Source organism: Podarcis raffonei, chromosome 4, assembly GCF_027172205.1.
Source record: "Podarcis raffonei isolate rPodRaf1 chromosome 4, rPodRaf1.pri, whole genome shotgun sequence".
NCBI lineage: Eukaryota > Metazoa > Chordata > Lepidosauria > Squamata > Lacertidae > Podarcis > Podarcis raffonei.
The window spans coordinates 40,320,331-40,336,086 of NC_070605.1; the positions used below are offsets into that span (position 1 = coordinate 40,320,331).

At 41.8% G+C, this 15,756-nt stretch overlaps 1 protein-coding gene across 5 annotated transcripts in view; it reads left to right on the plus strand.

Moving 5' to 3' along the window:
* Window positions 1-15,756, plus strand: part of EPHA3 (EPH receptor A3) — a 201,079-nt gene that overhangs the window by 125,953 nt on the left and 59,370 nt on the right. For all 5 annotated transcript variants that reach the window (XM_053386347.1, XM_053386346.1, XM_053386344.1 and 2 more), the window contains 2 exons: window positions 6,071-6,226; window positions 7,231-7,566. In XM_053386347.1, the coding sequence (XP_053242322.1) occupies window positions 6,071-6,226; window positions 7,231-7,566 (492 nt within the window). The remainder of the gene's footprint in view (window positions 1-6,070; window positions 6,227-7,230; window positions 7,567-15,756) is intronic.

Consider the following 15,756-nt stretch of genomic DNA (forward strand, 5'->3'; position numbering starts at 1 on the left):
ATTGCAGGTATAGCAAATAGGAACTTGCCCTCAGTTTGTGGGTTTTGTTGTTGATCCATTCTTGCCTTTCAAAAAACAAACCCTTTATTAGTGCAGTGGTACCTCGGGTTAAGAACTTAATTCGTTCTGGAGGTCCGTTCTTAACCTGAAACTGTTCTTAACCTGAGGTACCACTTTAGCTAATGGGGCCTCCCGCTGCAGCTGCGCTGTTTCTGTTCTCATCCTGAAACAAAGTTTTTAACCCGAGGTACTATTTCTGAGTTAGCAGAGTCTGTAACCTGAAGTGTCTGTAACCTGAAGCATATGTAACCTGAGGTACCACTGTACCATCAGTTAGGATTAGTTATCTCTCACTTTAATATTGGTCATCAAAAATTGAATTCAGATTGGCACAAACACACATTATTTCAATATGAGTAGGAAAATGAGAGTACCCCTGAACATTTTTTTAAAGAAAAAAAGCACTGGAAATACATTTAAAAGTCAGATTGTGTGCGGGGGACTGTTATGTATCTCCTTTAAATGCATTATTTCATTGCAGAGGGAAGCACATTTTTTGGAAGTCAGCATTTTATTAGCTGTAGAATATTTCACAAATTATTTGAACAAGTTGAACTATGAATTCTTTCTACTTGATATCCTGCAACACACAATCCATAACATTGTTGGTTCTTTGTGTGATACAGTAGTACCTCAGGTTAAGAACTTAATTCATTCTGGAAGTCCATTCTTAACCTGAAACTGTTCTTAACCTGAGTTACCACTTTAGCTAATGGGTCTCCTGCTGCCACCGCGCCACCACTGCATGATTTCTGTTCTCATCCTGAAGCAAAGGTCTGTAACCTGAAGCGTCTGTAACCCAAGGTACTACTGTATAGTTTAGGAGTCCTTGCTACTGGAGAGATGAGCACATTGCCACATAAGCACTAATGCAAGATGTGTGTGAACCTTTCGCCACCAGCAGAGTATATGGCCCACGCTGCCTAGGGCGGGAACACTCCCAAGGGGTGAGGAGGGTGCCCTCCCACGTGCCACAGTTCAGAGTAGGAGAGGGGCAAGGAAGCTGCTGCTCACTCTCCTCCTGCTCTCTGCCACCGTGTCAGAACAGCTGCTGCTGCTGGGCGCAAGATGTGCCGCCCACTCACCTGCCATTTTGGTACCCCCCCCCTCAGTCATGACAGCCGGGGCAGACAGCACCCACCGCATCCTCCTTCCTACGCCTCTGCCTTTCACACACTCACACCCTCTCATGGCAAGCTGCTATTAAACCAAGATGTATATATTTAGCCATAGTTTTTCACTTCATCAGAACTGGGGAACCACAGTTAGAGATTTTCTGTTTTAATTGTGGCTCACATCAGAACAGGAAGTTGTTCAAGCAAAAGGCATGTGCATATATTGGTTTAAGAAGCACAGATATAATTGAACTGGGCCAGTGTCGGTAGATTAAAAAAAGAAGATGATGGAACAGTTTTATCCTTAGTGTAATTGGTGCACTTTGATATTCTATGTATAGAACAAAGATGTGTGTGAAGTATATTCTTGGGTTGTTGACACCTTGTCTTGTTAAAGCATGCAGGAGCTGATACCTGTATGAGTCATGCTGGTTTATTTCCGCTTATTTTCTAAACACGGAGCTTTATATTAGCAGAGGGGTGTTTCCACCCGAAACCTCTACTTTTAATTGAGCAGTAGGGAACAACAGAAGAACATGTAGGGTCACTGCTGCCCATTGCCTGCTCAGCTGAATGACTGCACATATTCAGTTCCAGTGTATTGAAATGCTGCAGACTTTGACTCAAAGTATTGTGCTTCTGTCCAGAACTTAAAGAATGGAGTTCCTGTTGGATCATACAGTATGGCTCTCTTCACAAATAAACTGTTGTTTTGACCTTGCACAGACAAGTGGGCCTAGAAAAGCCAATCCAGGAAACAAGCTTCTTTAGCATATGCTTCATGGCATTATACTTTGTATTTCCAGTTGATATTGCTCTTTGTATAAAGGGCCAACATCTAAAAAGGACCTCCCGGCACCAACTGATGCAATCCAGAGAAAATAGAAATAAATGACACTTTGATGCTTACTGTCAACCTTACGAATGCTGCTGAATCAGACAAAGGGGTTATCTAGTCAAGCATCCTGTTTGCCTCAGTGGCCAAGTAGGTGCTTATAGTCAGTCCACAAGCAGGACATGAGGCCAATGACTCTTGCTGTTGTTCCCCAGGGACTGGTATTCAGAAGTGTGCTGTCTCTAATCTCAGAGTAGCCATGGCATAGCATCACCATAATGGGTAGCCACTGATAGTTGCAGCCTCCACGAATTTGTCTGATTCCTTTGTAAAGTCATATAATTTATTGGCTAATGCAGCCCTTAAAAAAATGCATATAAATGAATAATCTTTTAATTGAGCAGATCATTTCTACCTAACCCATGTCCTTTCCCCCTCTCCTCAGCATTAGAAGCAAAACCTGCCTGTAGAAAATAAAAGGGAAATCCAAGATTCTGGTGTAGATTTCAGCAGCAAGATGACCTTCTTCCAAACAAAAAATAGCAACAAAGACGGGAGTTCTGTAGTTAGCATTCATTATGTACCTCTGGAGGTTCTCTTTCTAGGCAAACTGAGCCTGTTACTCTAATATGTCCTTCCCTTATAGACTCAACTGCCACCAACATTTCCTAAGTCCTGTAAATTCAGAGGTTCTTGTCAAGTCTCTCTCTCTCTCTCTCTCTCTCTCTCTCTCTCTCTCTCTCTCTCTCTGTGTGTGTGTGTGTGTGTGTGTGTCTGTGTGTGTGTGTGTGTGTGTGTGTGTGTTTCTGTGTATTTATTAGCTTTCTTTGTTTCTTTGTTTCTTTTTAAAGAATTTAGAAGCCACTCTTCTGTTTTTGGATCCTTCCATCCCAAGTCATTTCCAAACTGATAAGCAATCAATCACCCCAAATTGTTATTGGAGGGTATGATATGTTATGGAGATGAGACCTAAGGCAGCATAGAATCATCCAGAAATCAGTGCCAGAAATTAGTGTCTTTTTGCCTACTGTTTACTTATCCATGTGTTCATTAAAATGCCAGGGTTTGTACTTGTAAATCCTCCCAGTGTGTTTGCGCTGATTGACCATAACACCTAAATATCGGAGCTCCAATAAAAATGAAGCTTAGAGGTGCTCTGTGCTTGTGGCAGAAAGCCTGTATTTATGACATGTTTGCGTCACTCATCACAATGGCACAAGTTTGTAGCCAAAAGTGTGTGGGCTTCCTTGCCAATAAATCCCACCCACATCGTGCTACCTAATTGTATCATATATTACACTGGCAGAGTTACTGGCTGGGATACTATGAGTGATAGAGTTTGGGCTGTGAGTTTATCAGATATCTAACCCCTTGCTGCTTGTGTGTCACTTTGTAGGTTGGGCAGGAAGGATGTTTCCAACACTGCTGTTGCATTAGTTGCATTTATAAGCTTATGAATAAAAATGTTGCTCATATCTCACATTTAGGTTTGTCTTTTTCAAAGTGCCTATCATCTGACAAAATCAAATGTGGCTCTTCCAGCCCTATATATGTGCCTGCCCCTGAAAAATAAATATCAGTTGAAATGAAGGCTGCAATTCTTTCTCCCATCTTCTTATGTCAAAGATAATAAAATTGGTGTGACCACCTTTTCGTGCCATACTGTTTCCAAGTTTTTAATTTACACTGTAATCGCCTACTTAAATTTTTTTCCTGAGGGCTGTAGCACTGAATAATCTTAGCTTCAGTTGACACACAAAGATAGAAGGTGAAGATAGAAATCAGAATCCTCCCACTAGGGCATGCTGGGCTTTAACTAGCTCATTTCCCTCGTAACTGCTATCTTCACAGCACTGTAGCGGAGCAATGAGAAAAATGCCAGTTTCTGGTGAAGTTTCTGCCTCTAGAGACAATAAACAGATTCAGCTGGCTTTGTTGTGATATTTTCTTGTGGTGTTCTGCTTCAGTTTTTCCTGCCTTTTATTAAGTGAGGTCTGTGGGCAGGTCTGTATTTTTTTTCCTTCTGTGGACCCCTACATAAACACATTGATACCATATTTATCAAAAAGCATTTTATACCATTTATTTGTTTTAGTGTTTTAACATGTTGTGGTTCACTCACACCCACACCCACCCCTCTCAAGGCATTTTAGAATACTAAAATAAACATATGGTATAGGTTGTGCAGTAGGCCCAATGTTGTCTTTGTCCACATTCAAACCATAAATTTAAAGCACTACAGTATGATACCATTTTAAAACAGTTGTGGCTCCCTCCAAAGAATTATGGGAACTGTAGTTTATTGAGGGTGCTGAGAGTTGTGAGGAGACCCCATTCCCCTCCCAGAGATTCCGTGTCTAGAGCAGCTTCACAGTTAATGCCACTTCCCAAGTACCTCTGATAATTGTAGCTTGGTGGGGGAATTACTCCTTTCCTTGTGATTCACCACACAGGTGGTCCATTGTTCCTTCAAACCTGCCACTTAATATGGCAGTCTGAGGTGTGTACTGTACTCATAAATCTGTTCACAGGTAAGTACACTGGCCTGCTGCAGGTTTTTATATACAGATCTTGGAAGCAACCTACCAAGACTGCAATCCTAAGTACACTAGGCTAGGCAATAAACACATTGAACACTGTGGGGCTTACTTAGTGGTATACTAGTGGTAGAGGAATGCATCTCTGGGACCTTTTCAGAGCAGAAGCAATGTTCTCATCTGCTAGACCTCCGGGGAATTGAGGGGCACTCCTTGCTCACATGCATCAAAACACAGTATAACTATCTAATAAAGTATATTTAATAAAGTGAAGTTTACAGAATAAGATGAAACCATGGCAGAGTTTCATTCACAGTGTCCTTTTGTCCACTCTCTTGTCTAATCGGTTAGACTGAATTTAGATGCAGTTGCTATAAAGTCATGCATATTTTTTGCTATGTATGAACTTCATGTGTGCGGTACTGGCTGAGTCTGGGCAATGAGAAAGACTATAGAATGTACCAATATTAATGAAATGCCACCACCTGGAGTTTGTCCCAAGCATCTTCCCTAACAGTCATGTTTAACAAAAGAAACAGTCTTATAGCTTATATCAATAAAGAGTTTCTTTTTATCCGAAGAAGCTCTGTGTTGTTTTTTTGCTTCTGCAAATTTTCAGGTGGGATGAGCATTGCACTGTTTACATTTTCTTTAGTAATTTTGTGTGGCTTTGTTGTGCTGAAGAGATCAAACCAACATAAAGTTTGATCATCCTCAAACCCAAACCTTTTGCAAAGAAAGCACAGAGTCAAATTCATGATTGGGTGTGGCACGGAATAGAATTGGGGACTTATCTGAAAATGCATAATTGGCAGCTTTTTGTTAATGTGAATTCAGTTGTCAGGTTTTAGAGATTATTCAGAGCTTGCAAGTCCCATGATCTCTTTCTGCATGTGACATCCTTGTTCTCCACACTTACTGCACTCTTCTGCTTCCTTCCATAAGTTAATCTTCCTTTCCCCAAAGTAGAAATTGGCAGTAAGGGATGCTAGAATTTCCAAGCTGAAGATTTCAAAAACCTATTGAGGCTTTTCAAGTGCTTGGCTTGAGCACTTCAACATCCCAATTTTATTAGTCTATTGACCTACACAAGATAATCACCCACAGCTATTAGGTTCCATGGACTTTAAACTTGGAAACTTGGATCAGACATCGGATCTGTGCTCTTTTTGCTATTGCAGTTGGTTGCCATTCACACAGCAGTGGCTAGGACTTCACACAGCAATCCATTTTCCTTGGGAAGTCAAGCAACACTGGAGGTCCAGTACTGCCCATCTGGATTTTCCCAAACACTGCCTACCTGCCTGTTGCTCAAGGTACTTGTACCTGAGTGCCTGACATTACTTAAGAAAAAAGGAGAAATATTAAAATTTAGACAATCAATTTCAAATTATACTTAATTTTGGCTTAATTTTGGTAGAGGAACCAGTAGTCATCCTTCCCTTGGTTATTACTCATCTTCAGCAAAGAATGATAGAACAATGTTATATGAGAGATTTTAACCAACTACTGTTCTTTTACAGCTTGCCGACCAGGATTTTACAAAGCCTTTGCTGGTAATGTTAAGTGTGCCAAATGCCCGCCTCACAGTTCTACAAATGTGGAAGGTTCTACGAACTGCAAGTGTGAAAAGAATTACTTTCGCTCTGAGAGAGACCCTCCATCTATGGCTTGCACAAGTGAGTAACCACAGTGTAATAAAAAAGGTTGCTTGTGTTTCAGACTCTCCTGTAAGTATAGTAGTAGGAGTAGGAGTATTTATTACAATTTGTATACTGCCCTACATCCATAGATCTCAGGGCAGTTCGCAACATAAAATTACAATATAAAAAACTCAAAATGCATAATAAAAATAAGAACAAAGACTACCCAATAATCTCCTGTTCTGCAACACATTTTAAAGGGCATCAGATGTCAATCAGCGAAAGGCCTAGTTAAAGAAGAATGTTTGTGTCTAGCACCTAAAGGTGCATAATGAAAGAAAGAAAGAAAAATCTATGTTTTGAAAATAATTTTTTATACTGTTGCACTGTAGTTGCTGATAAGATTCTCTCACTATGTTTGTGCATTTTGATTCCTGAACCAAATAGGTCATCTTTATTAATAGCTGCAGAAATGGTCTTTTACAACTTTACATCCTAATCTACTTTAAGCTTGGTTTCTGTCCTTTTTTGCTTATCTAACATTGCAGTGTGCCATCTACATAAGATTTTAGCAATGAGGAGGAGGAGCAACAAAGCTTGATACCTGTAATTTGTGTTGGAAAACTGATGATACTGCAGGCCATAATCATCCTTAAGTCATTGTTGTACCTCTTCAGACATACACCTTGGGGATAACTAACTCAAGGGTGGGTTTCCTTGTGCCCTGTAACTAAGGGCCGCACAGAAACCCATACTTGAATATTTGTACAACCAATACTAGACTTCTCAGGCAGATGTTTCACAAAAGTGATTATGATCAGTAGCAAATGGTTTTAAATGCCTTTATAAAAGCAGTCCTAGTTTGTTAGTGCAAGAGACCATTAAAAGAAAAATATCTCTATGAAACGTCTTTGGAGAAATGAGGCAGATCATTAAAAAACATGATACCTACAATTATCAAATGCATATTTGAGTGGCTTTATTGTCTTTGAATTCAAGCAGATGAAACAATCATCATTTTCTTCCCGTTACGTCTGTAGGACCACCTTCTGCTCCCAGAAATGTTATCTCCAACATCAATGAAACATCAGTCATCCTAGATTGGAGCTGGCCTTTGGACACTGGGGGCAGGAAAGATGTCACTTTCAACGTTGTCTGCAAGAAATGTGGAGGAACAGCAAAGCTGTGTGATCCGTGTAGTACTAATGTGAGATTCCTTCCACGTCAGATCGGCCTCACCAACACCACTGTGACTGTGGTGGACCTCCTGGCTCACACAAATTACACCTTTGAGATAGATGCAGTTAATGGCGTGTCAGATTTGAGCACCTTTGCAAGGCAATTTGCTGCAGTCATCATTACGACCAATCAAGCTGGTGAGTACCATGTTTTCATTGTTCTTCTGCTGTCTGAACCTGAGAAGTTTCCAGGCCTCGTTCTCCACATCCTCATCATCCTTTCCTCCCTCAGAGCATCCCTCACCTTACTTACCAGCAGGTAGAACTAGTGGCTGTAGTGATGGCAGGGAGAAGGAAGGGATTTCTTCTTCTTCTCATTGTCCTTGCTACCTCTCCATTGGTATGGTATGCCACAGAGTATCTGCAGTGAATCAGGGGTATATGGGCGGGAGGAGCTAATATTCTTTCCATTCTGATTTCTTCTGTTGCTACTCCCACCCTCATTTCTAAAGGTAAAGGTAAAGGTACCCCTGCCCATACGGGCCAGTCTTGCCAGACTCTAGGGTTGTGCGCCCATCTCACTCAAGAGGCCGGGGGCCAGCGCTGTCCGCAGACACTTCCGGGTCACGTGGCCAGCGTGACAAGCTGCATCTGGTGAGCCAGCGCAGCACACGGAACGCCATTTACCTTCCCGCTAGTAAGCGGTCCCTATTTATCTACTTGCACCCGAGGGTGCTTTCGAACTGCTAGGTTGGCAGGCGCTGGGACCGAGCGACAGGAGCGCACCCTGCAGCGGGATTCGAACCGTCAACCTTTCGATCGGCAAGTCCTAGGCGCTGAGGCTTTAACCCACAGCACCACCCGCGTCCCTCTTCACCCTCATTTCTACTTGCTAGTAAATAAGTTTATTGGATGAGGGCCAATAGAGTGATAAATGAATCCTGGCAAGTGGAGGCCTTGTACATTTCTGTATTCTGGAAGTTAGCTTTTGTCTGTTCTGCGTGGGGCTGCACATCCCCTGAAGGAACAGGTTTGTGTTCTGGGGTTACTTATTGATTCATCTTTTGTCAAGTGGATTCAGCAGCTAGTAAGAGGTTCTACTGGGACGCGGGTGGCACTGTGGGTAAAACCTCAGCGCCTAGGACTTGCCGATCGTACGGTCGGCGGTTCGAATCCCCACGGCGGGGTGAGCTCCCGTCTTTCGGTCCCAGCTCCTGCCCACCTAGCAGTTCGAAAGCACCCCTAAGTGCAAGTAGATAAATAGGTACCGCTTTATAGCGGGAAGGTAAATGGCGTTTCCATGTGCTGTGCTGGTGCTGGCTCGCCAGAGCAGCTTCGTCACGCTGGCCACGTGACCCGGAAGTGTCTCCAGACAGCGCTGGCCGCGGCCTCTTAAGTGAGATGGGCGCACAACCCTAGAGTCAGACACGACTGGCCCGTACAGGTAGGGGTACCTTTACCTTTACCTTTTAAGAGGTTCTACCAGCTTCAACAGAATGCCAACTTCAGCTGTTCATGAACAAGGGTAATCTGACCACAGTGCCCATACACTGGTAACCTCAAGGCTTGGCTACCACAGTGCTGTTTAGTCGTGTCTGACTCTTCATGACCCCATGGACCAGAGCACGCCAGGCACTCCTGTCTTACACTGCCTCCCGCAGTTTGGTCTACCACAGTAGATCCGATATAGTTGTCCATGAGGTTAGTCCAGAAGCTATGTGCCTTGGATCTGCCAATAGTAGGTCTTTCAGTGTTGTGTCCACCTTAATGCAGAATTCATAAATGTTTGAAATAGGGCATTGGCCAACAATCTATTCTTTTAGATGCATTTTCAAAACTTTTTTATTTACCAACACCTTTTCTGAATACAATTCTTAGTTATTGTCTGTTGATTGTCTACTAATGTAGTGCTGTTACTTTAACTGTATCACTTTTGGTTTCCTGTACACCATGCCACTATAATGTGCATTGTTTATAAATCTTTTAAAAATCTTCTTTCAAATTAATTTTAAATTATAAACCTTTTGAAATTAATAAATAAAGGGAAGCCTAGGGAGGATGTTTTGGACAGTGGTCAGCTGCCAAGGAATAAGGGGCTCCTTTTGTTTTTGTTGAGTTTATGTCACAGGCTCTGAAAATGAACTGCAATTGTTTCCAATTTTTGAGTAAAGAATTTAATTCATTTCCAAGTCAGTCCAAGGAGTTCTGCAGATGTTTGCCCTTCCCTAGTTAAAACTGCTGTTCTTACCTTTTAGCTTTCATATTTGTTTGGAGTGTGTTTGTGTGTGTATTTTCTGTCTGTCTTTATAAGAAGTAGGTCCACATGTCCATAATGTTTGGGTGTTTTTGTGGTCAAACAACAATTTGTTTTCACCAGGACATAATCCTGCCCCAGGGAGTGTGATCTTATAGAAATGCAGCATGAGGTCAGGGACAAGCAAAACCTCCCCTGTTGTTAGTTGATGAGAGTTGGTGGAGACATGTACCCTTTTTCTGTCTCTGCTGAGCAGTTGAAATTCCAATCACCTGGCAGGCATAGAGGCAAATTTCAGCCCCTCCATCATCACTGTATCCATCTGAGAGCCAACAAGAGGTGAAGAAGGCATGTGGGCTTTCTTTTCCAAGCAGCTAAAGCCAGCTATCTGGTGTGAGGTAGTGTTTTCTCTTTTCCTGCATCATAAGTACTAGGGACACTTTCTTCATTAGTTTAGCTTCTGTAGCATAAGTTGAGATGCTATGAATATACTGTAGTGAAAGCAAACAGAAACAGATTTCCAATTGTTGGGATCAAGGGATTTGGCAGAATTACTGTTAGGATTAACTCCCAATCTCCAGTCAGCAGTGTCAAATAACACTTTAGTCTGTTGTCACAGAAAGAATGTGTTTTATTAATAAAATCAGATTTTAATGAAAAACTCAAAGCAGTAATATCCAATATAAATTACAGTGGTCATGTAAGTGATTAATTTTGATATAATAGAAGTGGAGGAAATTAAGTGCTTTGATGTTAGACATATAAAATACTAACACTGGCACTACAAAGATTTAATAATATTATGGATTATGTTTTCTGTTCCTCCATGTTTCCTGCTCTCCCCAAATCCTGATCACCAGCAGCTTTACATGAATATTGCTTTAAAGTGCTGGTGCTGTGATTTATGGCATTCAGCTGGCCTTAGAGAGGCCCATTCATGCCTATGGGATTTTCTGTACATGAACAATGAATGAATAAGAGTATAATTTTCACTGTGGAAAGTTTTGCTTGCAATAGATAGGTCTCTAGTAAGTATTGTTTGTTCAAGTACAGAAGACTAAACTTGAAATTTCTTTGGTTGTTTTTAAATTTCACAATTATCTTGGTGGGAAGTGGAGGAATCTCAACTTTCTGTACAGACACCATGTAGTTCATTCTCTACTTTCTTCAGAATTAGCCTTAGATGCTTTCTTTATGGAGATATTGAGTTACAATGTGTTGGTTAATTAATATTTCTCATTGCCTTTTTGACAAGTTGTGTGGTGGAATAATACCAATAAAGAAAAGCCAGAACAATCCCTAATTATTTATTGTGACCACCCATGTGCGTACTCCTCTGTGCAGTATGCTGCTTCTGTGGATAGTTTGTGTATGAGCAGTTTTGCCTAGTGGCAATAGATGAAGGAGGGAAGGAAGGAGGAGTTGAGAGGTGACTTTTGCCGCAGCAATGCACATGAGTCAGTGAAGGGAGACATGAGCTTCCTTCATGTTCCTATCCTACAGTTAACATGGAAAGTTGTATATCCTAGTGGAACACATGCTACCATGTTTCCGTTTTTCAATTTGCACTGGCACATATGCAATTATAAAAGTACAGTGTTTTGTAAATGAACTCCATCTTCTGACTGTAATGAAAGACATTTGGGAATTGTACCTATATGCTACTTAAGGCTAACTCAGATGTACTTCTCTGCCCAAAGCAGTGGCAGTTTTTTTGTGCTGATGTCTGTGTTGATGTGCAGCCACAGAGAAAACACACAGAACGGTTGGATGACGTGGTTACTCCTTTTTCAGGCCTGTCAGCTTCTGGGGATGGATATTGGACCAGTGGCAGATTTACATATAAGCTAAACAAGCTATAGCTTAGGACCCCACACTCTTAAAGGTAAAGGTAAAGGTACCCCTGCCCGTACGGGCCAGTCTTGCCAGACTCTAGGGTTGTGCGCTCATCTCACTCTATAGGCCGGGAGCCAGCACTGTCCACAAACACTTCCGGGTCACGTGGCCAGCGTGACAAGCTGCATCTGGCGAGCCAGCGCAGCACACGGAACGCCGTTTACCTTCCTGCTGGTAAGCGGTCCCTATTTATTTACTTGCACCCGGAGGTGCTTTCGAACTGCTAGGTTGGCAGGCGCTGGGACCGAACGACGGGAGTGCACCCTGCCGCGGGGATTCGAACCGCCAACCATGCGATCGGCAAGTCCTAGGCGCTGAGGTTTTACCCACAGCGCCACCCACTCTCTTGGGGGCCCCCCAAAAAAATTGAAAGGGAAAAAAACTGGATTTACATTTCCAAAATATAAGATAAAAAAACTAATAAAATAAAACCTACATACAGCCACAGTGTTTTGTGTTGTGTATGGAACTATTAGGTCCATAAATTACCATATAGCATATATTCAATAATAATAAAACCACAGCAACAATTTGTTGTTGACAAAGGACAGCTGGACATATAAAGGGCCCATTACCTTCAGTAGCTAAGGGCCTCATCAAACCTAAATCCAGCCTTGGTATTGGACTGGTGTGGGGAGTATCCATGCTATTCTCTGACATGGCTCCACATTTCAAACATTGTCCAAGCAAAACAGGACACAAAGAAGCAGAAGAAGTTCAGAAAGCCACGTTCTTAATCCATCATTTTATTTGTTGGATCACATGTGCTCGGTTGACATAGAGTCTAGGGCAGTTTGCCTTGGACAACTGCAGTATTGCAATACTTTTAGGTGGGTTTTGTTGTCAACTACCTCATGGAAAGAGTAACACGCTCTGCTTCTATTAGCTCATATGATCAGGCTTCTGCCACTATATTATAATGCTAAGGCCCAGACTTATAACTGTAGTTATCAGCCATGCTAAAGGGAACAAGACTTCATCTCAACTCACAATAATACGTTTTCACACAGATGTTATCTAATAACACCAATCAACCCTGCTTAGGACGGGTCACTGACTGCCACAGGAGAATTATATGAAATCCACAATCCCCTGAGGCAAGGTGCTAATTATGAATGTGTCATGGAGAGAGATGGACAGCTGTGCCACTCTGACAAGCTGATATGCAGATTTATCTAGTCTGCTTGGTCAATGTTTAGTTCGCAGATAGGTTTTCAGATCAGATTTTGGGTCCTTTATTATTTTAAGAACCTCAACTTGTTTAATTGGCTGTATTTTGGTTATAGTTATCTGGACCTTTTGGTAAATGACTGGAACTGTATAAATCTCTTAAATCAAGACTAGGATAGCAGTGGACCACAACCCTCTCTCTTTCAAGATTGTAATAGGGGAGCAATATTCTGACATAAAATAAAAAGTGTAAATATACCTTCCTACAGTATATTCAGTATCCACTGTATTCTTCAATACTAGACAGCAAAGAATAGGGGGAAAAACAAAAAATAATTTCTGCCATGCGAGGCTAGTAGTTCTCAAACGAAAAGTCGAGACAAATAAGATATAAGGGGTGTGCAGTGACCACAAGATTTGTCTTGCATCTGTAGCATTTGGAAGCAGTCCAATCGGTTTCAGATATGCTCTGTGTCATTCCAATTTCATTCATTATTTGGGTCTGAATCTGATCTGTTAAAAATCCAAAGCTTTGTTTCAACTCCATTTACTGTAATGGGGAATATGAAAACAGCTCTTGCATTTTTTCACTTTCTACAAAAATGGGTAAGATTTTTAGCCAAAGAATCCCCTCAAGAATGGCTGAAGCCTGCCAAATTTCAGGCAGATCTATCCAGGTACTTTCATGTAGAGAACATTTAATGTTTTGTTTATTAAAAAGGAAAAAGACTATATAGTTCCAGGGGATTTCATGCTAGGTGATTTTTACCTTCATTAGAGAAAACTATTTTTTCTTTCTTTTAAACTGTTTTTTTAGGGGAAAGAATTATGCCACCCAATAGTCTAATTCCACTTCTTTACACCCTGCTCTCACAGCCAAAACTCAGAGAAGAATGATAACCCATGAGAAGAACAACTGTTTATTTAGATCAACATCCCTGCTCCAAATCACTGCGATTGGAGTAGCCTCAGTGTGATTAAAAGCTAGCCTTGTCCATCAAGACCCAAAGTTTCCCATTCATCTCTCCACTTCCTCTCCTCTCTTCTTCACTTGCTCTCCTCTTGAACTCTAAATGTTTCCTTAGACTGCTTGGTTTCATTTTTCAGAAAAGAAAAGGGGGGCATTTAACTTTGTGCTGGTGAAGGTTGGTAGGGTGAGACATAGAACAGTGGGAAGAATAGTGTGTGCTTGGAAAGGAATTTGAGACAGAAACGGGTAGTTTGTTGCTTGAATCGAAGTCCAAATTGTGTCTCTCATGCTCCCCACTAGGGTCAACCCTCTAAAAAGCCTTACTGTAGCATTCAGACATCAATTCCTTCCATAAACGATCACCCATGTGAAGCAGCCTGACCCTGGAAGCATGAATAAGACTGTCCCAGTTGTGGAGAACTGAAGTGGTTTGGGGTTGGGGAGGCGAGAGATGAGAACGAGTGAAGGAGAGTGTGAGGCAGGTCCTTAAACACAATTATCTTAATTTTTTAATATGCCTGCCTAGTGTTAATTTTGTGATGGTGGGTTATATTGTATATTTGATTTTAGTTAACTCTAAATTTCTGAGATTTGATGAGCTACAAAGGAAGGAAGGAGAAAATTTGTAAATACCTTTCAATAGCCAGTTCATCTGTGATTGTCCCCTTGTAATCTGGATTTTGTAGGCTGATTTAAGAGTGGGAATGGACCAAGGCCTCTTTCAGCTCAGGGGTTGGGAATCTGTATCCCTCCAGATGTGGTTGGGCTGCAGTTCCCTTCATCCCTATCCATTAGCTAGGATAGCTGGGGCTGATCTGAGATTGAGCCCCTCAACATCTGGAGGGCCACAAGTTCCCCACTCTTGGTTTATGAACTCAGCTCCGATTAAATTTGTAATTTCTCATCACTTGGTAACAAGCAGCTTATTTGTGAGCTGTAATCATCAAAAGGCAATAGTGTTTGAGGCAATATGAAAGTCCTGCCTGTGACCTACTCACACATGCAAGCCATTAGTTGATATTCCTTCCCTCATGCATACTTGAAACAGCACGCCTATTATTTAAATTGCAGCCAAATTTCAAATAAATTATAATTAGTTGGACTTAAGCTCACTTAAATTTATCTGGATTGTACCCATTGCCTAAAATAAGACCCCATTCAACCTAACTGAATCAATTGGAATTAATAATATATGCAGAAATGGGGCTGTTTGGTTTTGTCTTCAACAGCTCCCCTGCCCTTTAGCCATAATCCGATCTTAAAATGTTGACAAGTCACCATCCCATACTGGTATTATAGCTGCATAAAATCAAAAGCATAGCGGCATTGTTCTGTGTAGTGAACTAGATGCATTGCCTTCAGATTCCCACATAGCTGAGAGCTTTCAACTACTAGGAAGTTCCTTATTCTGAAAGATATCCAGCAGCTGGATGTATAATAAGCTTCACAAGAGCAGTGCTGTGAACCACCCTAGATAAGATTTAGGCACCTGCTGAAGCAAAGATCTCAGTGCATAATCCTTACACTCCAAACAAGGGTGATCACACTGTCTTTCACCATTGATCTTTAAGTTGTGGATCGAGGGCCCGACCCCCGCTATGTGAAATAAACTCACAAGGACACGTGATATAAGGTTAATGGGCAAGAAAAGGCCACAACTTTATTGATTACAGCAGTGAAAAGGTATTGGCCTAGGCATTGGATGACTATAGGAGGTGGGTTTATTCACCAGTAGGTGGAGCCTGTTGATGCTAATCCAACTATAGGCTCACCCCTGATGTCACCGAGGGTCGTGCCATGGCCTCCCGCCAAGCAGGCATCGGACGGAATACACGACCGCCAGATTCCTTTAACGGAATAACCCACGGTAGATAGCATAGGCGATGGCCACACCTAGCCCTTGACACACATGAATCCAATGCCTAACCTACCCACCAATACCACAAAAGTTGTGACGATTGCTACGAGGTAGGCGAAAAAACCAAAAAGCCTAATGCCAAATGGAAAAATTCCTACCAGGCCCCCCAGACAACCGGGGCGACCAACCTAAGGTCCATAGCAAGGCCAAAAAACCTAGACCCTGAGCTAAATGGGAGTG